Raw genomic sequence first — 26,509 nt, 5'->3', positions numbered from 1 at the left:
TCTTTTTTAGTGCTAATAAAATTGACTCAAAGGGTGTGGCGCTAATTAGAGGGCGGTGCAACTGATTAACATACTGTACCCGCAAAAAAATTTCGAATCATGAAATTAAATACACGCGAAAATTAAAAACAATCCTTCGAACTCGTCGAAAATATCGCGAAATCAAAGTAACTTTTGCGAAAATTTTTTTTGATGATATTGATTTAACCCACTAAACAAAAGTATAGCGTTTGTCTGTTCTCCCCTCCTCAGAATTCTTTGATGGCATTCGTCGGAACTAGTCAATGATTTTTTTATTTTATCGAAAGAAACTAAAATTAAAATCTTTTTTTTTTTTAAAAAAAAAAGCAAGTTTCTTATTTTAAGCGGCTTCGACATTAGGCAACAAACACTGGGGACGAGGATACAGCTTGGCTACATACAGTATGCTTTCGTGAAGTGGGATCCCGGGTAAGTAGGACGCCCGCGATATAGTACGCTTTTTCTCCATCCCTTGAACATCGTAACCCTTTCAAGCAAAAAACTTTGCAAAGTGAGACCCCGGGATAAGTAGAACGCCCGCTAGGAAGTACATTTTTTCGCTGAAGTGGTAAATTTAATGGAACGACTTAAATCAAAATATTCAACAGAATGAAAAAACTACAAGTGGACGTTACTTTTAGGGTTTAAAAAGAAATTATAGATATGTACATGTACTTCATAAATTATATATATATTACATCTAACAATTACATTTGGGAACGTGAAAAAATACCGACACGAAGCATATCGGTTAAAACAGCAGCGTCAAATACACTGAATCAAGAACCTAAACTCAAAAATTGAAAAGAAATTTAACAATTAACGAAGATCCTTTTCCTCTGAGTAAAACACACACCAAAGTTGTTAATTTACGCTTATTATTTCTTCAGTAGATAAAAACAAGCGCGCAATTCCAGTACATCTTTTGTTTTTATAAAAAAGGTTTAGCTCACATTCGTTCATTTTTTTGATAAATTACTAACGCAGCACCAGTATCCTAATTCGTCCGTTGCATATTTTAAAAGAATGTGTCATCAACTTAAACTCACAAAACGCGACGGCAAAATGTCGTCACAGTGCACTTTGTCGTTCCAGTCTGCAAAATACACAATATTTTATTGATAACGCATCTTGCGCTTGGGCAATCGAGAACTGTTTGGTACAACCTTGACACTAAGGTGGAAGCAAACAAGAATTAATTTTATTTTTGCAAATTCAAAACAAACATTTTACGGTGTATTTTTTGCAAATGTACAATTTTTGAATAATTTCAGAGGTATAAAGAAATAAGAATTTTTCTCATTTTGCTAGACTTTTTTTATGCAAAAATTTTCCCCGCAAAAATTAAATCTTGCATTAACCATCTCTGAGTATAGCCGAATGTTCTGCTTACTTACGATAAAGACATACACGCACATCAGTTTTACGATAATTTACAAACCTGTAGTAGTCGCAATCCAATGTTTTTCTTGTTCTGCAAAATAACCGGAATTTCGTCACTGTTCTCTATGTCCCAAAATCGAAGAGTTCCGTCCTAAAAATACACAGACAAAGACTTTTAATTAAAAATGGTAACCGTCTGCAGAAAAACAAAGTAAATGGAAGTGATGGTACATCCGCGTAACTAAATGTCAACTCACAATAATTTTCTGCGCAGTCAGATGGCCGAGAATATAGTTTGAAAGCCTGGTGTCGCAGGGATTTATTTTATTCGCCCGTTATATAAAACACAGCTTGGTTTACAAGGCTTTTGGTGCCAAAACCTAAAGACGCTGAAAATATGCTACTCTCACCTTTGATGAAGAAATTACACTCTTTTCATCGTCAGATAAATCACAATCAGTAACCCAACCAGTGTGCGACTAGTGAAAAACAAAGAAGCATACAAGTTTAAGAAAAAGAACACAAAATTTATAAAACATCTTTAAGAACATGTCCTCATGACGTCAACTTTTTTAAACTCTAGAGAATCAAAACCTTTCCGCTGGTGTATGACGTAGACAGTTTTTTTTCTGAGATAAGAAATCTGGCTAGTCCCTGAATTTTGGGTATTTGACTTTCACGAATACACTTTCCTGAATTCAGCATCCTTGAATAAGTGTGTATAAATTTTTAACTTAATCCAACATGTGAAGATGCTGTTTTGATGGTGTTAATATTACGGTCTTTTACTGGTACTAATAAGCTTCTGTTTCAAGCAATTTTTTACTTGTACTAATAAGCTTCTGTTTCAAGCAATTTTTTACTGGTACTAATAAGCTTCTGTTTCAAGCAGAAGTTAAAATTAAAAAACTGTTGTAACAGGTTGTTTGTTTGCTGTATAATTATAAGATTTGATAATTTGAGTCGAAATTTAGGATTTCAAAGATCACATCCGTTTTATTTGAAAAAGTCGAGAAATAGCAGCGGTACATCAAGGAAAACTAATTCAGAAAAGGATTATTGACAAAAAATCGCGAAATTCGCAAAAGCTAATTCACGCAAAAGTTAAATCCCTTTCGATTGTCTCAATAAGTTTGTTATCAATATTTTCTTTTACAAAGAACCGCATGGACGAAGTTTCCATAAGTCTTTACCTCCAAAGAAAATTTCTTGCATGCGTTTTCAACATCCCACACGACTAAAGTCTCGTCATATGACGCCGAAATCATGGAAGAACCTGGAACACGAAAACGCTTCTTGTTTTAGAGAGCACAGTTTCAGCTGTGGATGCGATATTATTTTTAAAATATGAACATAAATATTTACAGAAGAAAATCAATCACTTCCATAAAAAAATTTCCTCCACGATTACAAAATATAGGTGTGCTTCAAGAATGTTATTCGAGAACTAAAAAAGCACATACAGGAAGTAAAGTAGATAAAAAAGTTTTACCATCTTTGAAAAATCGGCAAGCACTCACACATCCATCATGACCATCTTTTAGAGTCAACGGGCCTTCTTTCCTAATTATTTTTTACAATTTTACAGCTTGTAATATTACGGAAGTCAATAAGCAACACGAAGACAATCTTTATTTTACTAAAGTTTCGATAATGTAAAACCGCTTTTTTAGGAAACTCGTCAATTTACTAACAAACGGAAGACATTCGAGAATCAAAAATGACGTTTTCACAGATAATGCTGCTGTAACGAGACTGGGTTAGAGCGAGTCATGAATTAAGGTTTTAATTGTAACAATAAAACCCAGCATACTTTCTACACTGTACTCTCCTATATTTAATTCAGTTGAGAATTTACTAATAATGCTAACTTTATTTAAACTGAATAATTCTTCAAAAGATAAAATATTAAAAAAAAAACAATTTAAGGAAAATGGAGAAAATGTTAAAATTTCACATATAATGCTACCTTAGTTGAATTAGGGTTTTGATTGTAACAGTAAGGCCACCCAAACTGTTCTTTCCTATTTTGAATTCAATTAAAACTGCATAATTTTTAGAAAGATAAAATATTTTAGAATGCAATTAACTAAAGTTCTTTGTTAAAAACTTAAGCTAGCAACCGTTTTCGTTGTTTTATAAATTACAAAAGTATGTACCTATATGTACCAGCATTGACATCCCATATGTTTACAGTTTTATCCCATGATCCTGTGCAAAGTCTTCGTTCATCAGCAGAGAAATCACATGAAGCAATCATATTGATGTGACCCCTATAAAAAGTCTGTTTATTTACAACTTAGTCCATATAAACTTAACATTTAATGATACTAATATTTAACTAGCTGTTTCCCGTGGAAGAATCCACTGTTAATTCACGTAACAGATATACGTCCACCAAAAAAACAAAAAACACAATACAGCAGTGCAAATCTTACAATCTGCATTATTATTAATGTCCACAAAATGAAAGGTGTCTAATAACCGTTACGTACAAACCGAAATACGCTAAAACTATATACTTGCTTTGTCATTCCAGAAGTACACCAGGGAAAAAAGGATACTAAACATTAAAAAAAAATCCAACATTTTTCGTGAAGTCACACAAAATCAGCTATTTGGTCTATTGGATACGGCAACCCTTACAAAGTTATACTCAAAATATAAAAAATTAATAGTTGACAACACATACAGAAAAATAAAAACTTAAATCATTTGATATATTGTATATCTACCGAAATATTTCAATCGAAAATATTAAAAGAACAGTTTGCCTTACAGACTAAACTTTATAATAAAAAAATCACGCATAAAATCAAAGATAACAATGCAGCGTTTTCGAATTTAAGAATCGAATATATTTCAAACGATTGTAACGTACAGATGTAAACATTGATTTAAGTTTAGGATTTAGGTTTCGGATTTTTATAACGACATAAACACTGAATCACACAGTCTGTAGTGTTAACAACGCAAAAATTACTTTTTACAGTTTATGTTCTTCTCTGGGATATACACGCTGTTTTTATAAGAATAGTGGGTTTTAGTTTCAGCCTTGATGTTTTTAAATTTTTTGACAAATGCTATCCTCCTTATTCTCATATGTTCTTAGCATGACTATGGCCTGAAAATATATAATGCCTTAATAAAATAAAGCATGCTATAAGTTACTATAGCTAGCTAATAACAATTTTATTACATGTAACAGCCTATTGCCTGGACACAAAAAAGTTCAGTTCGTTTAATATACAACTAGCTGTTTCCCGTGGAAGAATCCACTGTATTCTCATTTAATTTGTGTAGTAGATATATGTCCATCAAAAAACAAACAATACAGCAGTGCGCATCTTACATCTGCATTATTATATAAATGTCAAAAAAAATTAAAGGTGTCCAACAACTGCAGTATATATGTGACATTTAAAATCTAAATCAACTAAAATTACTGCTCTGACCATCTGACAAATGCGAAAATTATTCGGAAAGAAGTTTTCAAAAGCATTTCAACATACATCTCACCCATAAAATTTAAATCACTCAAAACGCCACATATATACAAAAAAGCTGATCAATGTCAAACACAAATCTCTCTCATTGTATATGTTAAAATCAGTTAGTTTATTGCAAACCCTGCCAAAGGTTGACACACAATGTAAAAAATAAACAATAAATTGTGCCTCTGACAGAATTTTTTATCTAAGGTGTAAAAAAAGGGATTTGCAAGGACAAATTATAATGCAATAAAACATTATTTGATATATTGCATACAGTCCTTCCTCACGAAACTTTAGACAAAATGCCAACAAAATAATGGTGTTTAAATCTAAAATTAATAAAGTCCTTTTAGCAATTTGCATGCTGTTTTACCATCAATAAAGTAAACAAAATTTCAAATCTCACATAGTATTCTATCACAAATTTTCATAAAATATATATATAAGTCATAACGAGTCATGTTAAACAACAGCAATCAATCTGTATATAAGTTCATTTTATGTCAATTTTTGCACCAATTTTGCAACACAAAATACAAATTCTAAATAATACTAAAATCTCTTATTTTGGTCCTTCGCATACCGACGGTCTCCCACAAAAGTTTAATCAAAATGTAAAAAATGAGAGGTAACGACAAAATCAAAGTTTGCAAAATTTAACTATTTCAGTACATATATCTACTGCATATGCCCTCTAAAACAATATTTTAATCCAAAATGCCAAAGAAAAACAGTTTGCAACAAAAATCAGTTATTTCGATAATATTGCATACACTCTTTCCTCACAAAAGCTTCACAAACTGTAAAAAAAAGAATGGTTGTAGGGAGTGCTTCTGATTCAACAAAAAAGGTTTTTTTGACATATTGCATCTAGCCCTTACCCATTAAATCTTACACAAAATTTCCAAAACTATATACGAATTAGAACACATCAAATTTAAATCGAGAAGGATCAGTTATTTCGATATATTGCATGGAGTCCTCCCCAGTAAGAATTTATACAAAATATAGAAAAACAAAGCTTGCAAGGTGTAAAATTGAATTCTTCTTCTGTGTATATATATATGGTCCTTCCTCGCAAAATTAACATAAAATGTCAAAAAGGTTCAGATATAACATCTAACACAACAAAAATCAGTTCTATCAGTATATGTCATGCCATTGTCTTCCACCAAATGTTCCCCTTAAAGTTTCACAGACACAGCCTGTAAATTAAAAACAACTAAGATCGGGTATTTTGGTCTATTTCATACCATTCTGTTCCAAATAACTTATAAAATGTAAAAATTGAGTGGTAAAACAGAAATGTCAAAAAGAAGAAAAAAGTAGCTTACAAAGAGTATAAAATTGAAATCAACAAAGTAGCTCTTTTGGTGTATTAAATATAAGCCATACGCACAAAAGTTTACACTAAATGTAAGAAAATGGTTGTGTTTAGTAATTCTAAATTAAGAAAAGTCAGTTCTTTTAGCATGCTGATTAAGGTTTTTGCCCACAATTTGAAACAAATTAAATTTACATTTTAAAAATAAGTAATTTCTGAACTTTATTTTTAGAATATTTGGAGGAAAAGATAGATAGATAGATAGATGTGCATATTTTACATGGCTAGCCTCACAAATATCGAGGGATATACCCTGTCTATTATTTCCAGGAGGGGCCATGGCGTAGATGGAGAGTCCTAGAGTATTTAATGCTCATTTTGAGCTACGCAGACCCAATTAGAGCCCGCGCTCTACTAGACAACTCCCAGCAACATCCAACGGCCCACACAGTGTGCCATCTTCCCAATTTCCCTCACATGGCTTGGGTTAACCCAGGGCTATGGTAACATTCACTCACCCATGTTGAATCGCCGTCAAGAAGAATCGAAACCCGGTCTCCAGCACAGAGTACGAGTGCTATAACCACTAATCTACGGCGCCACAAAAGAACTTCACAAACCAAAAAAAAACCAGGAAAATGTTTTAAATTTTCAGGGTTAATATGTTAATATGTTTGATGTGTTTTGTGGGAATATATATACTGGGAATCTTTAGTTTAAAGCTAGCATTAGCTAGCTACAGCAGCTAATAGCTAGTCACTTAAATATAAACTGGAGACTTAGCTAGGTATAAAGAACATGGCTACATATATATATATATATTCCTAGCTAGCTAGCTAGTTGTTGGTGGTGGTTGGCTTTTTATGATGCTAGCTATAAAACATGTCTGGCAACAATAATATAATCAAAAGTGAAAATAAAACATGAAAAAACCTTACAGAACCTTGCTATGATTAATTTATAAAACCATGCTCTTCTTCAAATGTTTTTTTAAAGATTTATTTTGAATGAAAGAGTAGAGAATACTCAAAAAGAACCGTTTTATGCTAGGAACTTCATTTAACAGTCCGTATGCTTTGTGAATATCTAATACCGTTTCATATGTAGCGATACCTATATATATATGCTAACATAGAGTTTTTTGGCATAAGGGTATATATATTTATATCGTTATTAGCAGCGGGTTATATATTTACACCTTATGTGCGATTTCTATGAAGTACATCCCTAATCTTTTTAGTTAAATTTTAGCGTACAGCCACGTCATAAGAAAGTGACCCGTGATTTCCGTGTCGTGGACTCACAGTTTTACTCACGCAAGGGAATTAATATATAAGATAAAAAAAGTAAACTTATAATTAATTTTGTGTGTTATGCAAGTGTTTATATTTAAAACAAACAATCCAGCTTAGACATATACTTAGGATATTCTAAACTTCTGACCCATTTTATAGAGTATATTCTTACAAAATAAGTGCTTAGAGAAAATATTTTACGGCTCAAGACACAAAAAACAAACTTAATATGTAAGGAAAAATTTAGCTCTCAAAGAACAAAATCGTTACACAGCCAAATTCAATTCTCTATCAAATAGTTTAGAAAACAAACCTGCTTTTTTTTCGCTTTCTCAGTAGGTCGCAAGCTAGCTACGCTGAAAAAAAGTCTAATCAGTTTTTTACTTCGATTACTAAATTTCGCTTCATCCCAAAAAGAACAAATTGAAAATGTATAGCTACAATTGTCTGATGCATTTCCAATCAATTCTTTTTGCGATGTTATATTATCAGAATTTTTCTTTGTTTTAAAAAATTTCGTTTGACAACAAAAGTGTGTTTTTTACATTTTAGATTCATATTCGAATGCGATACAACCTCGATCCCAGAACACAAAAATGTAAAATGTAGAAAAATATAAGTTTTAAGCTAACCTCATGATGAGTAAACATTGGCATGCTTTGTTTGAAGTAACTTTCTCAGGATAAACTTGAAAAACAGACAACCTTCTTCGCTTTGGTTTTCTTTTTTCAGTTGATAAACAACTTGTTTCCATGAGATACGGCACGCACATGGTAAACCAGGGGTAAAATTAAATCATTTCAACCGTAGCATAAATGACAAATGGAACCTGTGTCCTCATTTAGAGGCTTACTTATTCTTTTAGTAAGTTTTAGCGTACGGCCACTTCATAAGAAAGTGACCCGTGAGTTGCATGTCGTGGACTCACAATTTTACTCATGCAAGGGAATTAATATATAAGATATAACAAACATTATCTATACCTTTTTGAAAAGTCATAGCTGTACTGTTGAAATTTAAGCAGAAATATAACTTACTTAAGTTTTAACAAAAAATGTGGATCCAATTGGTCGCAGTAATCCCACAAATGGCAAACGTAAGTGGTTAAATCCATCGATGTGGAGCAGAAACGATGTGAGCCACGAGCAAAACGACAAGACAGCACTGTGCTGGTGTGATCTAAACAGGTAAATCAATGTGATATTCATAATCAATCAAAAATAAGAGAGAAAGAAAAAAACACCAAGATAATAAATAACTAAAGGATATTTAAACACTAAAAAATAACAATTAAAAAAGCAGATCTTACAATTTAAAGTTTTAATACACTTCTTCTGCCTCACATCCCATATTAAAACTGCATTGTTGAGGTCTGAACAAGACAATATGTACTTTCCATCAAACGACACATCGCATGACATAACCATACCATCGTGCTGTGACTTTAACTAGTAAAGTAAACAGAAAAAATTATAAAGCTTTTTCCCATACAGGAAAAACATTTGCAATAACTTAATTTAAAGATGAACTTCATACCAACGGCTGTCCTGTTGTGGAATCCCACACCATCAAATATTTATCTAAACTTGTTGATGCTATTCTGAACGAGAGTTAAGAAGTAAACATGAGTGATACTGAATAATCCAGACAACATGAAAACAAATAAAACAAGATACAACCTATTATACAGGTCCACATCAGATAAAAAACATTTTCTTGGTGAGTTTAACTTTAATTTTTTTTAGCTAAAAAATCATGAACACATACTTTCTTCCATCTGGAGATGATCTACAACATGTTATTTCATCATTGTGTCCTGTTAATGTCAGCTTGTGAAGCGGGTCAATGCTGTCCTGGAAAAAGAAACACCTTTAAAACTAATCTTGTTTACCCAAATAGGCATTAATTATTCCATCTAACCCATACTAGTTAAAAAAGTTAAACGTTCAGCCGAAATGGTAAAGATTATGATGACATCTTAATTTCTTAAACAGTATTAAAAAAATCTTTCTAAAGCCCTGTGAAAACCTGGGGCACAAAATTAGACAGCTCAACCAATTGAAATACAGTTTACCTGCTAATTGATATTATTTAAAGAAAGATTCTCACTGGTGGTTTAAATAGCTTTTATTAGCGTTTATTTCAAGGCTTCATGAAATTAAGTTGTCATCATCTAATTAAGCTGTGGAATACTTTAGCAGTAATGTTGTTGAGGAGACAAAGATGAAAAAAGGAAAAGAGAAAAAAATGTATTAGGGGTGACAAATAAGTACACATGGTTTATTTCTTTTCTGGTCAATCAAGGTGTGAAAGTATTTTATTTAAAGTGTTGTCCCCAACATCTCGCTCTTTATACTCCTTTACCTCTTCATACTCCTTTACTCTTTTTCGTGATTCTTTGAAGTGAGAGTTTGCAAGCGTTTTAATATCAAAACATTTTGATTTTAAAACCTGGCGTTTATAAGCATTGTGTTTTAAAAGCGTTTAACAAGTACCAAAGTGATTCTCGGTAGAGTTTACATTGCAATGCCTGCAAGAAGTGAAATGCCAAAATGCGGCATTAAATATGCTAAAATAGGCTAAACCTGTGGATTTTTTCACTAGGCATTAACTAAAATACAGAGAAAAGATTATTTCCAAGAATAAAAGGTTTACATACACAGAAAAATGTCCATTGAATGGGTGGGAGGATTGAAGTTATCAAATTGCTTGGTTTATGGAACAATTTCAGTCTTACAAAGAAAAAAAATAATAGATTCAGTGGTTAATATGAGCTGGCTGCTAATCGCATATCAAAAAAGGAAATCACATATTGAAATATAAATGAAATAGGTACAAGTACTCACCCATATTCTAACAGTTTTATCCTCACCACCACTGACAACTAAATTTTCACCGTTTAAAAAACAACAAGTGTTAACACCACCATTATGGCCTCGCAAGACTTTTATTTTAACCTAAAGCATGAATAAATCCGGAACTTCTTAAAACTAAAACTTCTACAACTTTTTCTATTTCTATAAGTATTTGAAATATACTTCATAGAGAACTTGCAACGTAAATACAATAACCCTCACCTTTGCAAGTTTTTCATTCTCCCAATCATTATACTTCTCCATGTTACATCTTTCAATTGAAAATATATTAATATTTCGATAGAAAATATTGAGAAAAGTATATTCAGTATTTCTTTATTTATACCAAATTGTAAATCTCTATTTTTAATGATCCTTATTTTTGAATATTTTTCGCCAACCCCAAAAATTTACACAAATTTGGGTGTATTAATTTTCTTATTATAAAATTATTCCAAAAACCAAACGAAACAAACAAAAGTTATGTCAATGCATCACTGTACAAAGGAGCAACATTTGTGAGAGAAGTCCTAACATTCATAAAACTGAAAGAGGTTGAAAAATGATGATCATCATTAACAAATTATCAGATGACAGGGAATGGTTAGAAAACACCCTTTTAGTTGCATCAACTTGTATTATTACAAAATAAAATACTGCAGTATTGAAGAAAATAATTATAAAACTGAACAGTCACAGATTTATCATATTGGTAAAATTAAAATAGAAAAGTTTGTCTGCAAAACTTGTAATATTACTAAAATAACTTTCAGTACGAAACCAAAATCACATGTAAACGAGTTAAGGTTGTGCTACATGACTACACTTTTCAGAATCAATTTCTAATTGGGTATAAAAAAAATCCTAACTACACATAGAGCAAGTTAATATCGGTAATGTTCTGGTTTGTATGGTCCACCCTTGGGTAGATTCAAATACTCTGCTTGTTCATCAGTTAACTCTGTAAGCTTGACACTTAAGTGTTCCAAGTGGAGACGAGCAACTTCCTCATCGAGCTGAAAACAGAAATCAGCAAAATCATTAAAAAAAATAAATCTAAGTTCATCCAAAACATAGAAAAGTTTAATGCAGTACTAATCACAACCATTTGTAGTTTTCTGGGAAATAGAGTTAAAAAAACTGTAATTGATTTGACCAATAACACCAGTTTTACACAAAATAATAAATTCTAAGTTCTGGTGTGCTGTTACAACAAGTATTGATATCTCGGGCTGTTATATAAAAAAGTACATTAATCCTACAAAGTTTCAACATACGATAAAATTTAGGATTAATTGAAACTTTTTCACACAGAAATATTTGGCGTAATTGTTTTATTTAGCAATAAGGAAAGAGAAATGAACATTCTAAAGGGCACTTTCTATATTTATATTCATTCTATTTCTTCCTAGTTTCCTGTTAAGCCAAAAAATTCCATCTTTATTATCAATGCTAGTATACTTGTTTGTTTGCTGTTGTTCATTTGTTTTATTTTTATATTATATTGCCGTTGTGTTTTGTCTGCGTTTGAAGATTTGTCCAAAAATAGCGATTAATGTACGTAAACCTATACTAATATAATGTTCAGTAATATATATATAATTTTTAGCAGAAAAACTTTACAATATTTTGTCAACATTTTTTGTTGGTATCTTTTATCATAAAAAATTTATGCAAACTTACCTTTTTTGGGAGCATATGGACACCAAGTGTGTATTGGTCATGTCGCTGCCACAATTCGATTTGTGCAAGAACTTGATTCGTGAATGAATTACTCATCACAAAACTTGGATGGCCATGAGCACATCCCAAGTTCACAAGACGACCTTCAGCAAGTAAAATGATGTGATTGCCGTTTGGAAGAGTGTACCGATCAACCTAATGAAATGTAGAAATCAAACTTGACACTTCCTTGAACCAGTACAACATTGATTAGCTTGTTCTTTATAAACTCCTGAAATTTAGAGGCCTCTAAACACAAAACCAGTATTTGAAAAATATATTTTGTACCTGTGGTTTTACAACCTCTTTTTTGCAGTTGTCATTCAGCCATTGGACATCCAATTCACAGTCAAAATGTCCAATGTTGCAAACAATTGTATCCTCTGCCATTTTTTGAAAATGTTCTCCAGTGATGATGCCGGAACATCCAGTCGATGTAACAAAGATACGTGCTTTACTGCATGCTTCATTAATGGTTGTCACTTCGTAACCTAAACGATAAGAAATGCAGAGTAATGGTTTGTATACTGAATTAGTTACCTTATTTTCTCAGTCAACAATGAAACAGAGATTTTTGGTAAATTTTTGGGAGAGGGCAGTATGAATAGATATTAGCCAGGCTCCCTGTATAAGAATAAGTAGATGTCCAAATTAACACAGCATGTTCAAGTGTTACTGCATGACATGACATAAAGCCTATTTAGCATTTAACATACCTGCCATTGCTGCTTGTAAAGCATTAATAGGGTCAATTTCTGTAATAATAACACGAGCCCCAAATGCTCTTAATGCCTGAGCACATCCTTTTCCAACATCGCCATACCCAGCCACAACACAAATCTTGCCAGCAATCATCACATCTGTTGCGCGTTTGATCCCATCAACAAGAGATTCGCGACAACCATACAAGTTATCAAACTTGGACTTAGTTACAGAGTCATTTACGTTAATTGCAGGGCACTTTAACGTGTTGTTCTTGAACATCTTGTATAAATTATGCACACCAGTAGTAGTTTCTTCAGACAAACCTTTTACACCTAATTACAAAAATATGCAATGTGCCTGAATATATTAAAGCTGTGAATAGGAGGTTCAATTAACATTTGGGTAAGCCACAGAAAAACTTACCACTCATTAATTCAGGATATTTGTCATGAACTAAATTCGTCAGGTCACCACCATCATCCAATATCATGTTTAAAGGTTGCCCATCAGGAAAAATCAAAGTTTGTTCAATACACCACAAGTATTCCTCATCAGTTTCCCCTTTCCAAGCATACACTGGAACACCAGTTTTTGCTATTGCAGCTGCAGCATGGTCTTGAGTGGAGAAAATATTACAGGAAGACCACTGCACCTCAGCTCCCAGTTCAGTAAGTGTCTCAATGAGAACAGCTGTTTGTATTGTCATATGCAAGCAACCAGCAATGCGAGCTCCCTTTAGGGGCTTGCTTGGTCCATAACGTGTGCGCATTGTCATCAAACCAGGCATTTCATTTTCAGCCAAACTAATATAACGCCTTCCAAGGTCGGCAGCTGATAAATCGGCTAAAGGAATAAGCAAAAAAATTCAAAACAACAAAGTATATAACTAATATCAGGGATCAGATTAACGTAAAATAAATGGTTCATAACTTTTCCCAATAATTTTGACATTGCGAACGGTTTTGGCATCTTTGCAGTCTTGGTCATGAATGGCATGCGATTGCACACACACGATGTGAAATTCGGGAGTGCTCTTTATCACACACCTTGTTCTACGTACACACGCCAAGCAGAACTGAGCTATTTTAAAATAATCCCTTACCCAAGCTTTACCCAACCCATAATTGTTCTTCGGCGTTCAAATATATTTCTATTAAATACCCACCTTCATTAAAATTGCTGACGTCAGATACATTTTAAATGTTTTACGTCGGCATTGCGTAAACAATATTTTTTGGGTTTTCAGCTTACAAAAAATTTCCTTATTAACCTTGTATTGATGGCCTTAAGACGATGACAAATAGAAATGAAATACAAGTCCTATTGACTTATCTTTCCAATGGTGTACTTCTTAAGTTAATAGTTCTGTCCCAACTAGCTCTCTATGTTTTAAGATAAACTGATTAGGAAGTAAGTTGTACATGTGCTATTTACGAACTGAAGGTCAGGACATCATTAAGTTGAATATCCAAGAAAAAAAAGTCGGCCGCTTTCCTTCATGCTGACATTGTCATGCTTTGCTGATGCATTACATTGAGACTCGAACGAAAGACAGGAGACCATTTGGAACCATCCACAACTCAGTCTGACCCTCATCGTCACTGGGAATACTACGAGAAGAGTGCGCACCCATGCAAGTTAAATATAACCAGAACATAGGAGAGGTTAGGTGTCCTGTGCCTTAATTGAGCTTTAGGACGAATGTTCTTGTGATGTAATACCAAAGAAAAACATGTTCATGTTCAATAAAGTTTAAAAAATATTTTTAAAAGGGGAGAGAGAAATCAAATATGTTTAGTAATAATAATGGAAAAAATTGTATATCGTATTAAAAAGAAGTCCAGAAGTTCTCTTTCCCAAACGACACAGCAGGCAATAAGTCAAAATTAATTTGACAAGTCGATCTTCTGCTAATGCCGACAGTACTAAATCAGACAACGCTTTTTCTTTTTATTTGTACAGTACAATCTGAATGTAATCTACAGCGGACGCGAAACTCGTATGAATAGTTACACAGAACAATAGCTTTTGTTTTTTTAAGAAAATAATTGCCTCGCTGATAAACAATGACCCCACGCGATCAATTGTTTAATCACAATAGGTTGCAAGATCAATTTTAGCAATCTATTTTGCGCGAACTCTTTTGAAAAATTTAATTGCAGTAATTAATCATTTTTTTTAGATAGCATTTTAAAAGTTTATAAACGAAAAGCGGCGATAGAAATGTTTTTTTAGATCGCATTTTAAAAGTTTTAAAACGAATAGCGGCGATAGAAATGTGTTTTAGATCGCATTTTAAAAGTTTAAAATCGAAAAGAGACGATAGAAAGGTTTTTTAAATCGCATTTTAATACTTTAAAATTGAACAGCGGCGATAAAAATGTTTTTTTAAATCGCATTTTATAAAAGTTTAAAAACAAAAAGCGGCGATAGAAATATTTTTTTAGGTCGCTTTTTAAAAGTTTAAAAACAAAAAGCGGCGATAGAAATATTTTTTAGGTCGCTTTTTAAAAGTTTAAAAACTAATAGCGGCGATAGAAATGTTTTTTTAGATCGCATTTTATAAGTTTAAAAACGTATAGCAGCAATAGAAAGGTTTTTTTAGATAGCATTTTAAAAGTTTAAAAACAAAAAGCGGCGATAGAAATATTTTTTTAGATCGCATTTTAAAACTTTAAAATTGAACAGCAATATTTTATTTAGATCGCATTTTAAAAGTTTAAAAACAAAAAGCGGCAATAGAAATATTTTTTTAGATCGCATTTTAAAACTTTAAAATTGAACAGCAATATTTTATTTAGATCGCATTTTAAAAGTTTAAAAACAAAAAGCGGCGATAGAAATATTTTTTTAGATCGCTTTTTAAAAGTTTAAAAACTAATAGTGGCGATAGAAATGTTTTTTAGATCGCATTTTAAAAGTTTAAAAACGAAAAGCGGCGATAGAAATATTTTTTTAGATCGCATTTTAAAAGTTTAAAAACGAATAGTGGTGATAGAAATGTTTTTTTAGATCGCATTTTAAAAGTTTAAAATCGAAAAGCTGCGATAGAAAGGTTTTTTTAGATCGCATTTTAACAGTTTTAAAACGAAAAGCGGCGATAGATATGTTTTTTTAGATCGCATTTTAAAAGTTTTAAACGAAAAGCGGCATTTAATAGTTGTGAACAATGCTTCTCGTATGTTTCTTAGATTAAACGCGCTGGAATTTTTTTTTAAGTAATTAAATCAACAATACATTCTCGCGCAATGTATTATAAAACTTTGCGAAAGATATTTATTATTTAATTACTTCACGCTAATACTTAAGGGAATAGCTTATCAATACATTTACACAATGCATCTCGCTATTAGAAAAAATATAATTGCTCCGATATTTCTTTGCAAGCGCATTGTTTTTTAACACGCAAATATAAACTCTCAAAACGCTCAAGGGATTTAATTATAACAAAAGACAAACGACTGCCGTCCTTCACGCAATGGTGTGACATTAGCGTGTACGCGATAGATTACATTCAGACTGTACTGTAGACATTGGTTTCAGCCAATAAAAACTCTTGCTCCCTGCGATTAAACAAACAAACAAAAACCATTTTATCAGGCTATAAGCCTAAAGTAAAATCTGTTTTTTTATGTATATTTAAGTTTTTTTGGCATAAAAATAAACAACATAATAATTATCACGGATTGTCTGTAACAGCGATGTACGGAACGTTCTTTTCTAATGTTTGTAGAATTTTGTTATCTATTTATATATCAGCAATCACAGTGTGCATGATAAAATGAATGGCGGCAATAAGGAGGAGATAGTTGCGCATGTCTAATTAATTGTATTTTATATTTATTTTTGATATTGTTAGTGGCAACCTGTTGCTTGAAGGTAGCGAAGATAAAAAAGAAAATTATTATCTGTACTTTAATTTTAACATTTTTTAATATATTTCACAGGAATTAATAATTACGTCCTGGGCACCAGGTTGTGAAATACCTGTCAATTAAACCTTAAAATGATATTACTGTGGAAAGTTTATCATTTCTTGAACATGATAGTTTAGTAGGCAACGTTTCGGAAGATCCTTCTCCCATTACGGGCAAAGTAAAATGATGTTGCGCATGTATTTATATAATTGCAGAGGATCGAAATTCATAAAAATTAACCAATCAGAAACAAGCTGATAATTACAGTTAATTACGGTAATTAACATTTTCGGACCTGGATGTAGGTAGCTACTTTTTCTGTAGGGCTGGTAACCAAATCTCAGGAAGTTGATACGAGATGCTGTTTATGTGTTTGTTACGTTCTACACTGTTGATGGTTTCTTTAATCTTCCTGGCAGTTGTTCTGGATTCTCTGTCAATGATTTTCTTCTCATCCCAATTAAACTGATGACTTCTGCTCTCCAGCTGTGGTCCGCAATTTCGTTTTTCTTCACATCTCCGTTTCTCACTGCGCGCATATGTTCTTGTACTTGTTGCTTAAACTTTCATTTTGTTTCGCCTATATACACTGCATCACAATCTTTACACGGGATTTCGTAAACAACATTGCTTTGTTCTTCCAGGTTTATTTTGTCTTTTGGTTTAGACAAAGTGCTTCTTATGGTGTCTTTAGAGGTAAGAATGCATTTGATCCTGTGTTGCCTTAAAACCCTACGAAGGATCTCGCTGGTACCATCTTCGGTTTTCTCTACGTTGTCTTCACAACGAGATAACACCTAAAGATCTTCGACTTACCTGCAGAGTAAAGACTCAAAGTAAGAAAATCTTACAACGCGCAAGCCGCCAGTTGTTGCAAGAAAGAATCCACCTAAATCACGTAACACATAACACCTTACATCGCCAAGTACTTGATCTTGACAACACCATCAAATCAAGACTATCCACCGACCAATATATACAGGTTAAGAGTATTCATGATAGCGTGTATGAAAAAGAAATGAGATCGGTTAAAGACAGACACCTTAAAAAGTTCAACAAAATCAATGACAGATTCAATGATGATACAAGAACGGGTATAGAAAAGAGCAAATGGATTGTCAATCTCTCCAATAGACAACTCACGACAGAAGAAACAAACTAACAAAACAAAAATCTATCAAAAGGAATGAATTTCTGCATGACACCAGCTTCAATTCCAAAGAAAGAAATAATTGCGAAAGTGGAAGAGGCAATTAAAGATCTACCAAAAGAAGAGGCAGACACAGTAAGAGCTAAAGTAAGCCTCGCGCTACAGAAAAGCAAAACAAAGATATCATAATCCTACCGGCAGACAAGGGGAGAACAACGGTTATCATGAATACACTTGACTACATCAACAAGTGCAACGAACACATCAACAACGGGCCTTACAAACTTCTCAAGAAAGATCCTACAGAAGTCATCAAACGAGAAGCGAGGAACATCTTAATGGAGTTGAAGAGAAAAGAATACATCGACGATAAGCAGTATTACCGACTGAAACCTTGTGACGGACCACCACTGCGATTTTACGGACTACCAAAAATTCACAGCAAGTTACCACAGCAAAAATTCAAAAGAATTTTCGGAATACATCAGAGAAATAAAGATAGCAGACGACGAATGCATGGTATCATTTGATGTCACATCACTCTACACAAATGTTCCCATAAAAGACACCTTAAACATCATTAAAGACCTCGAAAACGATGCTGCATTCGGTGAAAAGACAAAGATTCCAGTACCGGACTTTCTGCGTTTGGTCGAACTTGTTCTAACCAAAACATGGTATCTGTTTAATAAGAACTTCTACACTCAAACAGACGGAGTTGCCATGGGAGGCCCTGCATCATCAGTAGTCGCAGAAATATACATGCAAGCACACGAGACAACAGCATTAGTCACATCAGACAGGCGTCCAAAGGTTTGGAAAAGATTTGTTGACGACGTATTCGCCATAATCAAAAGATCTCATCTAGAAGGGTTCCATGAACACATCAACGGCCTACATCGACAAATCAAATTCACTGTTGAGCTTGAACACGATGGAAGTATCGCTTTCCTGGACACTTTGGTCAAACGCAAGAATGGTTCCATTTCAGTTTCAGTGTATGGTAAACCAACACACACTGACCAGTACCTTAACTTCCAATCAAACCATCAGAAATCTTGCAAAGAAAGTGTCATATCTTCATTACTGAATCGTGCCAACAGCGTTGTCAGTGACAAACAGGAGAGGAAAATAGAAATTCGACGTGTAAGAAATGCATTAATCGCAAATGGATACAGTCATAAAGTCATCACGCAAGTAGAAAATAAAATGAAGAGAAGATGCAACGGAGACAACAAGGAATCATCAGAGGAATTTATCGCATCATCATTCCTACCCTTTGACCAGGTACCAGCGAGATCCTTCGTAAAACCTGAAAAGTCCCGAACAATGCCCCCCAAAAAAGATTCACTACAGATGACTCTCAAAGAATTATTTAAAAAGCATAAAAATTAAAATGAACTATGTTATAGTTTATGATTTTTGATAAGATTTACTTGAAAAATAATCGAATATAAACTTTATTAACTCCTTTCTCTTCAAACGCATTCTTTAACTGTTGTCCGCCATGTTTATGTTACAGTATGTGTTGCATTTCGGGAATGTTCCGGGGGAGTTCAGGAAAGTGTGGGCGGCTTTGGTGGACAACTGTCGATTTAATTTGAAAAGTCAGCCGAACTCGCCAGCATATATACGGGCCTTTGCAGCTTATTAGCACTCCCTTTCTTTCGTTCACCTTTTTTAATTGGAGGTGTTTCAGATTCAGGTCTGACTGACTTTGTGTTTGTAAACATTTGCAATTGTTACTCTCTAATGGGCAAACATTTATCTTGTGTTCAATAGAAACTTTCAATTTTCATGTTTTAACTGGATATTATGTGCATGTGCAAAAAAAAAAAATAGAAATCAACTGTCAATAAACAGGAGATTTCAAGTTTCAAAGCCAAACCAAGGTAAAAAAAGTAAACAAAAACTAGTAACCAAATTAAATGCCTAGCTAGCCACAATTAGAAATAAATTTCGAAATGCCTGCATTTTGCTGCCTGCTGGTTTGCGTGTAAAGGGTGTCTCAGAATGTAAACACTACTGCAACACATTGAAAGTTATCTATTTGACAACAATTATCTAGCTAGCATATAACAAAATGAGAAAAATACAACAAATCACTTGGGAAGGCTATCTTCAATTGGAAAGATTCGCGCTTCTTGAGTTTAGCATTTTTACAAAAAAAAGATAGACTTACCGACTTTATACGCTGGCTTTTTGTCAGGTCCAGGTGGTGAAACCATGATAAAAACTATGTCTGCTATATTCAAAGGTAGAAAATAAATTTTACACACTGAACGGGAACCAAGCTGCCTTAGAGCTGGATGACCAAAGAAGTTTTTCAGGATTTGTTTTGATTACAGACCGGTCTGACAGCATGTGCCAGATCCCTTCAAAACGATTGGTTAAACATCGGCCATATCCTGTTGCCGCTATACTGCCGTGAACCGGACATACTAGGATCGATTTTTGTTTTGCCTAACCCAGCAATGATGGCGTCTCAATCACCATCTACTACTGTGCCGTCAAATAAATCTCTACCTCTTTCTCCATCTGCTTCTGGGGATCCTAAAAATGTTCAAGACTTGACTGCATTTGTAAGTATATATGCATCATTGTTAAACAGAACAAGTAATAAAAAAATGAATTAAAATAGCAGATGCACCATGGACAGTTAAGGGGCCTTCGAAAAATTTTTTCGGGCCCTGTTGCGGGATATCGCCGCTAAGGAGGGGGTCTGAAGCTTGAAAAAGAAATTCGCTAAGGATTAAGAAAATTTTCGAAAATTTGTTCATGGCCTGAAAATTCTTCGTCGTTCGTGAGAATAATTTCTCTTGTAATCAATTCTGATAACTTTTATCTACAAAACACGCCCCTGAGCCTTCCAAGATTTTATCTGAATGTGTGTATTTCACGGACAGAAATCCGCTAAAAGAGGGGGGCGAGGGGGTCCAAGTTTTAGCGGCAACATCCTGTTAACAGGGCCCAAAAAAATTTTGAAGGCCACTAAGGATCTTTTCCCGATCACCTAATTGCAGACAAGACTATTAGCTAGATATTTCGATCAGGGAAAACAGCAAATTAGGATATCATAAACTAAGGCCACCATCAAAAATATGTTGTGTTCGCGTCCTAAAGACCCCGCAAAAATCAGTCGGTGGGGCGTATTTTTTCCTGGGATTTTCAGATCGGAGCAAGCAAATTCGTTCCCAGGGCCAAGATAGTATAGCGCCACTCAGTATGTTTGTAGACCATTTTTCGGCGTCCTGTAAACTGTCAGTAGCCAAAGCAGTGCCCTAAAGAAATTAATTTTTACAGAAATTAATTTTCGCGAGTTTTTGTTAATTTTGCATAAATTAGTTCTGGCGAAAAAAAATTTCTTTTTAAAAAGTATCTTGCAAAAAATTTTTCCGGTCTTTTTCCAACTTACCGACTCGGGTTTTATCACCAAAAGTGAGTCGGTCGGAGGACGCGAACACAACATATTTTTGATGACGGCCGAATTAGGCTATTCGCCAAATTAGGAGAGGGATTCCTAACCTAACTTGGCTATGCTATCCTAATATGGCTATGAAAATTTTTTAAAAGCAAAAAAATCACTATTAAGGCGCTATCCGCATCTCTCTTTGTGCAGCTAAATTTCAAAACTTTAATATTTAAAAAAACCGTCGCATTTGTATGATGGAACTAAAAGATATTGGCCAAAATTGGCAAAATATTTTGCACATAGTCTAATTAGCATATGATGGCCTAACTAGGAGTTTCTTTCCGGCCAAACATCGTCTTTCTGAATCGCCATTTTGAAAACCACATTTTGTTTGACATCCTTATTAGGCTATTTGATATCCTAATTAAGTCATTCTCGCAGGAATTAAATATTTCGTCTACCCGTCGTTAGTTTTTGTTGAAATTTTGATGAGTTAGGCGCAGCATTGGTAAGAATCAAAACAACAAGTAATATAGGCGCGAATGTGCATATTTTATTTGCAAAAGTTAAAAATATGATTTCATATCCTAATTAGGCTATCAGCATGGCTTAATTAGGAGATGATAGCCTAATTAGGTTACATACCCTAATTTGCTGTTTTCCCTGGCAGTATTTGTCGAAATAGTGCTGGCGAAAAATGTTCCAGCAATCAATCAAATTTCTTTTTTGTTTCAGTTATTTTGTGCCAATTGTTAAAAATAACTTTGGATGAGGTCCAAAATAAAGTATCACACAATAATTTGGTTATCATGATTACTCATTTTATTTTATGAATTTTTTTTTATTTTTTTTAGTATTAAATTTCTAAATAATAAAAGTTAAAATTTTATTCCCATCCCCCAAACCATATTTTCTTCTTTCCGTAGTATGAGTAACAAACATATTGTGTTGATGGTTCTTAAAAGAATTGTTGCTTCAATTCTTTCTATGGTACCTGCAGTTTTGAATATGTTTTAAGAATAAAACTGAATAGATCACAAACATATTTAGCTATTTTAAGCTGTAATAACTTAGTGTTTTGTAGACAGACTAGTTAAAGAATTAAAAATTGCGAGCCTGGACACTGTAAAAACAATTTTGCATGTGGAATTTGCTGCCAACCCTTTTCTTTATTAACTTACATGCAATCTTCATGACCTAATTTGTTTGCATTTAGGTTGAGAATCTTCTTGGTTCAATGGTATGATATCTTTATGTTTGTTTTATATACTCTTACAGAGCATTATTATTCAAATTAAAAAGTGGCAGGGTTATTGTTAGAGAAATAATTTCATTTAGTCAGTGTGTGTGTCTGCTCTATCAAAAATTTTGCATTTTGATTTTCAGCAAGAGAAATTCCAGACAATGTCTGAACAGATATTAGCAAGAAATATCCTTTTCATTAGCATTTGTATTGTACTAATTGTATGATAATTGTATAATTGTACATTCGTTCCCTTTTTTAACTATAGTAACTGTTTTTATGTTATAATTTTAATGTTTTGATGGTTAATTTAAGCCATTTTTGGTGATGATTTATACCACATAACATTGTAATTTCTTGTAAATCAAGGGATTGGAGCGATGAAATATTGACACAACTTTAATTTTAGCAATGCAATTTCTATCTTCTTATTTTTATTCTTTAAAGAAGAATACATAACCAAAAAAAGAAGAGAAAAACATGGAATAAAAAACATGGGATTAGGCAGTAAAATTTAGCTGCGAAATTTTTTTGTGAGAAAATAAGTTGACTATAAATCAGGTTGGCTGTTTAGGCCAACTCCTTTTGTTTTTCAGTAAAATTCGTGTAATTTGAACTCCTATAATTTGAAGAATCATTTAATTCGGACAGGTTCTTCGGTCCCTTCAGAAATTTGCTAGCAAACCCTCACAAAAAAGTTCCTTTAATTCGAACTCCCATAATTCGAAAAAATCATGTAAATCAAGCAGATTCGATGGCCCTTCTGTTTTGTATTTTTAATTCAATTTGAATGTTGTAAGGTTGGGATGTTTTTCTCATTTTTGATCTTAAGAATCAAATGTTGTTATACGTTTTCGAAATGCTTGCTTTTTAAAGCTTCTTGAATTTGGTTGTTCGCCCCAGATTTAAACAAAATGGCAAAAAAAGCACAACGAACTTACTTTAAAAGTAAAGTACGAAGAGTTAAAGAGAAAACTCGTATAATCCGAACAAATTTTGAGATCCTTACATGATTCGAATTAAATAAGTTAAACTGTACTTGTAATAATTTGGAATTGTGAGAAAGTAGGTATTATGGCGAATGTGCTTTCCTTGATTTTGCAAAGATTAATTTTTTACGAATCATAGATGATAAAAGCAATGTAGGAGAGTTTTGCAGAGAGTTAATCACCTCTGTCTTTCTAAATTTCATTATATTTGTGAGTAGGGAATATTGAATATTTGACAGGTCAAATATAAGAAATCGAAGTGCATGTGCCTTTTAGGCCGTCCTTAATTAATTGTTTGTTTGCCGTTTTCTGACTCGTAGTTTTGTTGCAGGGTCGGTCGGTCGGCAGATTTTTTTTTTTTACCTTTTCGTCAGACAAAAAAGAATATGATTTTACTGTCTACTCTGGTCTTCTCGTCAGCCTGTTGTTTTGATTATTCATTAGCTTAGCGATTTAGCTATATTTTTATTTAACTGTACTCATACTTAATGAAAAACTAATTCGGTAATTTAACTGTGTTTGGGTCGGAAATCGGCGAAATACTAGGAAAATAAAAGAATGTTGAAAAATCCCGACCCAAAGGTCGGTCGGAAAACGGCAAATAAAATTTTTTTTAAGGACGGTCTTATAGAAACAGTTCGTATAACTGCTTGTGGCACGAGATTAGTCCTTCTTTCGAGATTAGTCCTTCTTTTACGTACTTCCAGGGTCGTAGCTTTTTTGGCCCAAAAGAAGTTGTTTACGACATTTTTATGCTATCTGTATGATTTTTCCTTAACTTTTGTGTTTACTGGATGAGATGGGTAATCGGATAGATGATTTAGAAAAAAACATTGGCGATTTGATGCATCAAGCTGGGATCGAAGACGAGCATGTGGAGAAATAAGAAGATACGGTTGTTTGGGAAGACTTTTCGAGATGGTTTATCGATTTCTTTTAACAGATACCAGCTGACGATTTTTTCTTCGGTAGACTGTAGTTAATGAAAATGTAAATTTATTTTGTACTTCTCTAATTATTTTACGCTTACCTATTAAATATAATTTATTTCTATTACACAAACATTACTACTTTATGCTTTTCATGGAATGAAAGCGTTTTTAGTTTGTTTTTTTGTTAGTGCCAGAAACAGTGTCGTTTCGCGCGAACAACTGCATCCAAGAGGACTTACCTTCCATGTCAATAGCGGCTCTGACATTAAGCCACAGACCCTGGGGTCGGAGACGGCGGATTGAGAAGAGAGAATGGCAGTTAAAGGATTATTTTCCTCTGCGTTACGTTGTCAACTTGAGTCACCGTGATGAAACCTTTTATTCGCTAATTCTTTAATTGCGCACTTCCTTACAGCCTGTAGTGTTAAGCAGGATAGCCTCGAAGTGTCACTTAACATTAATGAGACTGTTTTCATCGAGAAAATTCTTGTCCCCACACCTCTTCGATATAAAACTTCGAGGCTCCAACTCTGGCACTAAGAAAAAGATAAAACCCGAGAGTTTCGTCCGATGAAAGAGCAATAAATAGGATCTCAAAGAGCTCTGGGGACGAGGACGCGCTGAGACCTCCATTTTGACGGAGACCTTTCCGCTGAAACCAAGACTTTCTCAATTGTTTAGTCGAATCTTCCATAGTTTTCGGCTTTTCCGATTTGGGACACTGACAGAAACTCCGGTGGAGAATCAATCTATTGTTATTGTTTTTAACCCGAAATCCCAGCCCGATACTCTCATACATTTTTTACAAAAGGTAAAGACGTGTATGAGGCGCGAAAAAAACGTCCCCTACAGCTCAAGCGAAATTGTCGTGGGACAAAAAAGTGATTATTATTATTAGTGTGGACGGAATTTCAGCAATCGTTCCGTCCCACCTTTCATACAAACAGCTCTTTAGAGGCCTATGATATGCTGACGAAACAGTAGTGGTAGAAAACTCGCATGACAGAAAGGAAGAGCTGTGCCCCGTACAAGAATTCTTAGTCTTTCCGGATTCTAAAGACTACCACGGTAGTTCTATAATTACTGGACATCATTGGTACAAAACTATCTGTCCGCTGATCAGAAAGTTAGCTATTTTTGAGCAAATTTTTGCTATTGAGTCGAAAAATTAATGTATTTTGTGGTTTTTGGGGAAAGCTAGGTTACGAAAGTTCGTTTTTGTTTCAAAAAGAAACATTATATACTATGCTAGTCAGTGGCCCTTGGAAAAAACAACGGGTTCGCTTGCAGTACCATTTTGCGTGGCAAACAGACAGCCGTAAACGGGCATTATAATATAGACTACAGAAACTATACAAAAGGTTTAAATTAATAAAGTAAACAGAAAAAAGTTGATAAGCGAGAATTCTTTACTCTGACCAATAAAATCTTACAAAAAATTTCTCGAGGTGCCCGCTAATTAAAAAGAAAAAATCGCCAAAAAGGCGTTTTGGTGACAAAAAAACGCGTGCGCTACTGGAGTGTCCGCTAATGCTTGTCTGCTATGACTAGGATTCATCCGGTATTATGAAATTTGTCGGTAAATTGGAGGTGTCCGCTTTTTAGAATGTTCGTTAATTTAGATATTTTGAGGTAATTGTATTCTGCCAATAGTCTTCATTAAAATATTTTGCGAATGGAACCCTCTGTTGCGGATTGCTTTAATGGAAACACAAGTCCATTTAGAGTAACAGACAAATTGGGCTATGTGCTTTTGCGGGCGCAAATGCACCTAACATTTTGAATTTAAATGTTGGATGAAATTTGGATGTTAAAAAATTCAAATTTTACATTCGAGTTGGTTCGAGTTGGTTGAATAATGTTTATTGTTTTAAGCGAGTTATTGGATTTCGATGATGGCACTGGGGGAACTGGGGGGAAAAGCAAGAAACTGGGTGAAACGAAGAAAAGAAAGGGGATTGTTTACCTTTTTTTTTTGCTGTCTCTGTTTTTGGATAATTTTCTTGTTTTTTACCTTATTTTTAAACCTTGCCGTTGTCGGTCTTTTTAGCCATATTTTACCCTTTC

General features: G+C 33.7%; 3 protein-coding genes across 3 annotated transcripts; 1 reads left to right on the top strand and 2 right to left on the bottom strand.

Annotated features, from left to right (window-relative positions):
* Nucleotides 1–640: 640 nt before the first annotated feature.
* Nucleotides 641–10,836, bottom strand: LOC130614854 (WD repeat-containing protein 88-like). Its single transcript, XM_057436316.1, has 12 exons — nt 10,595–10,836; nt 10,364–10,474; nt 9,285–9,370; nt 9,054–9,117; nt 8,827–8,965; nt 8,555–8,696; nt 3,564–3,677; nt 2,897–2,967; nt 2,598–2,680; nt 1,815–1,883; nt 1,463–1,555; nt 641–1,194 (listed from the first exon to the last, which is right to left on the bottom strand). The coding sequence occupies exons 1-12, from the start codon at nt 10,634–10,636 to the stop codon at nt 1,093–1,095; spliced, it is 1,116 nt and encodes a 371-aa protein (XP_057292299.1). The 5' UTR covers nt 10,637–10,836; the 3' UTR covers nt 641–1,092.
* Nucleotides 10,837–10,989: 153 nt separating this feature from the next.
* Nucleotides 10,990–20,211, bottom strand: LOC130614851 (adenosylhomocysteinase-like). Its single transcript, XM_057436314.1, has 6 exons — nt 20,049–20,211; nt 13,223–13,642; nt 12,811–13,131; nt 12,383–12,585; nt 12,056–12,250; nt 10,990–11,388 (listed from the first exon to the last, which is right to left on the bottom strand). Exons 1-6 carry the CDS (start codon nt 20,092–20,094, stop codon nt 11,257–11,259), a joined length of 1,317 nt encoding a protein of 438 aa, XP_057292297.1. The 5' UTR covers nt 20,095–20,211; the 3' UTR covers nt 10,990–11,256.
* A 74-nt stretch (nt 20,212–20,285) lies between these two features.
* LOC130614859 (heat shock factor-binding protein 1-like) lies at nt 20,286–24,572 on the top strand. The gene is made up of 4 exons (XM_057436321.1): nt 20,286–20,448; nt 22,495–22,518; nt 22,665–22,707; nt 24,302–24,572. The coding sequence occupies exons 1-4, from the start codon at nt 20,341–20,343 to the stop codon at nt 24,394–24,396; spliced, it is 270 nt and encodes an 89-aa protein (XP_057292304.1). The 5' UTR covers nt 20,286–20,340; the 3' UTR covers nt 24,397–24,572.
* The last annotated feature ends 1,937 nt before the right edge of the window (nt 24,573–26,509 follow it).

The sequence above is a fragment of the Hydractinia symbiolongicarpus genome, chromosome 11 (assembly GCF_029227915.1).
Source record: "Hydractinia symbiolongicarpus strain clone_291-10 chromosome 11, HSymV2.1, whole genome shotgun sequence".
Classification (NCBI taxonomy): Eukaryota; Metazoa; Cnidaria; class Hydrozoa; order Anthoathecata; family Hydractiniidae; genus Hydractinia; species Hydractinia symbiolongicarpus.
This window is presented reverse-complemented; position numbering and strand designations above follow the sequence as displayed.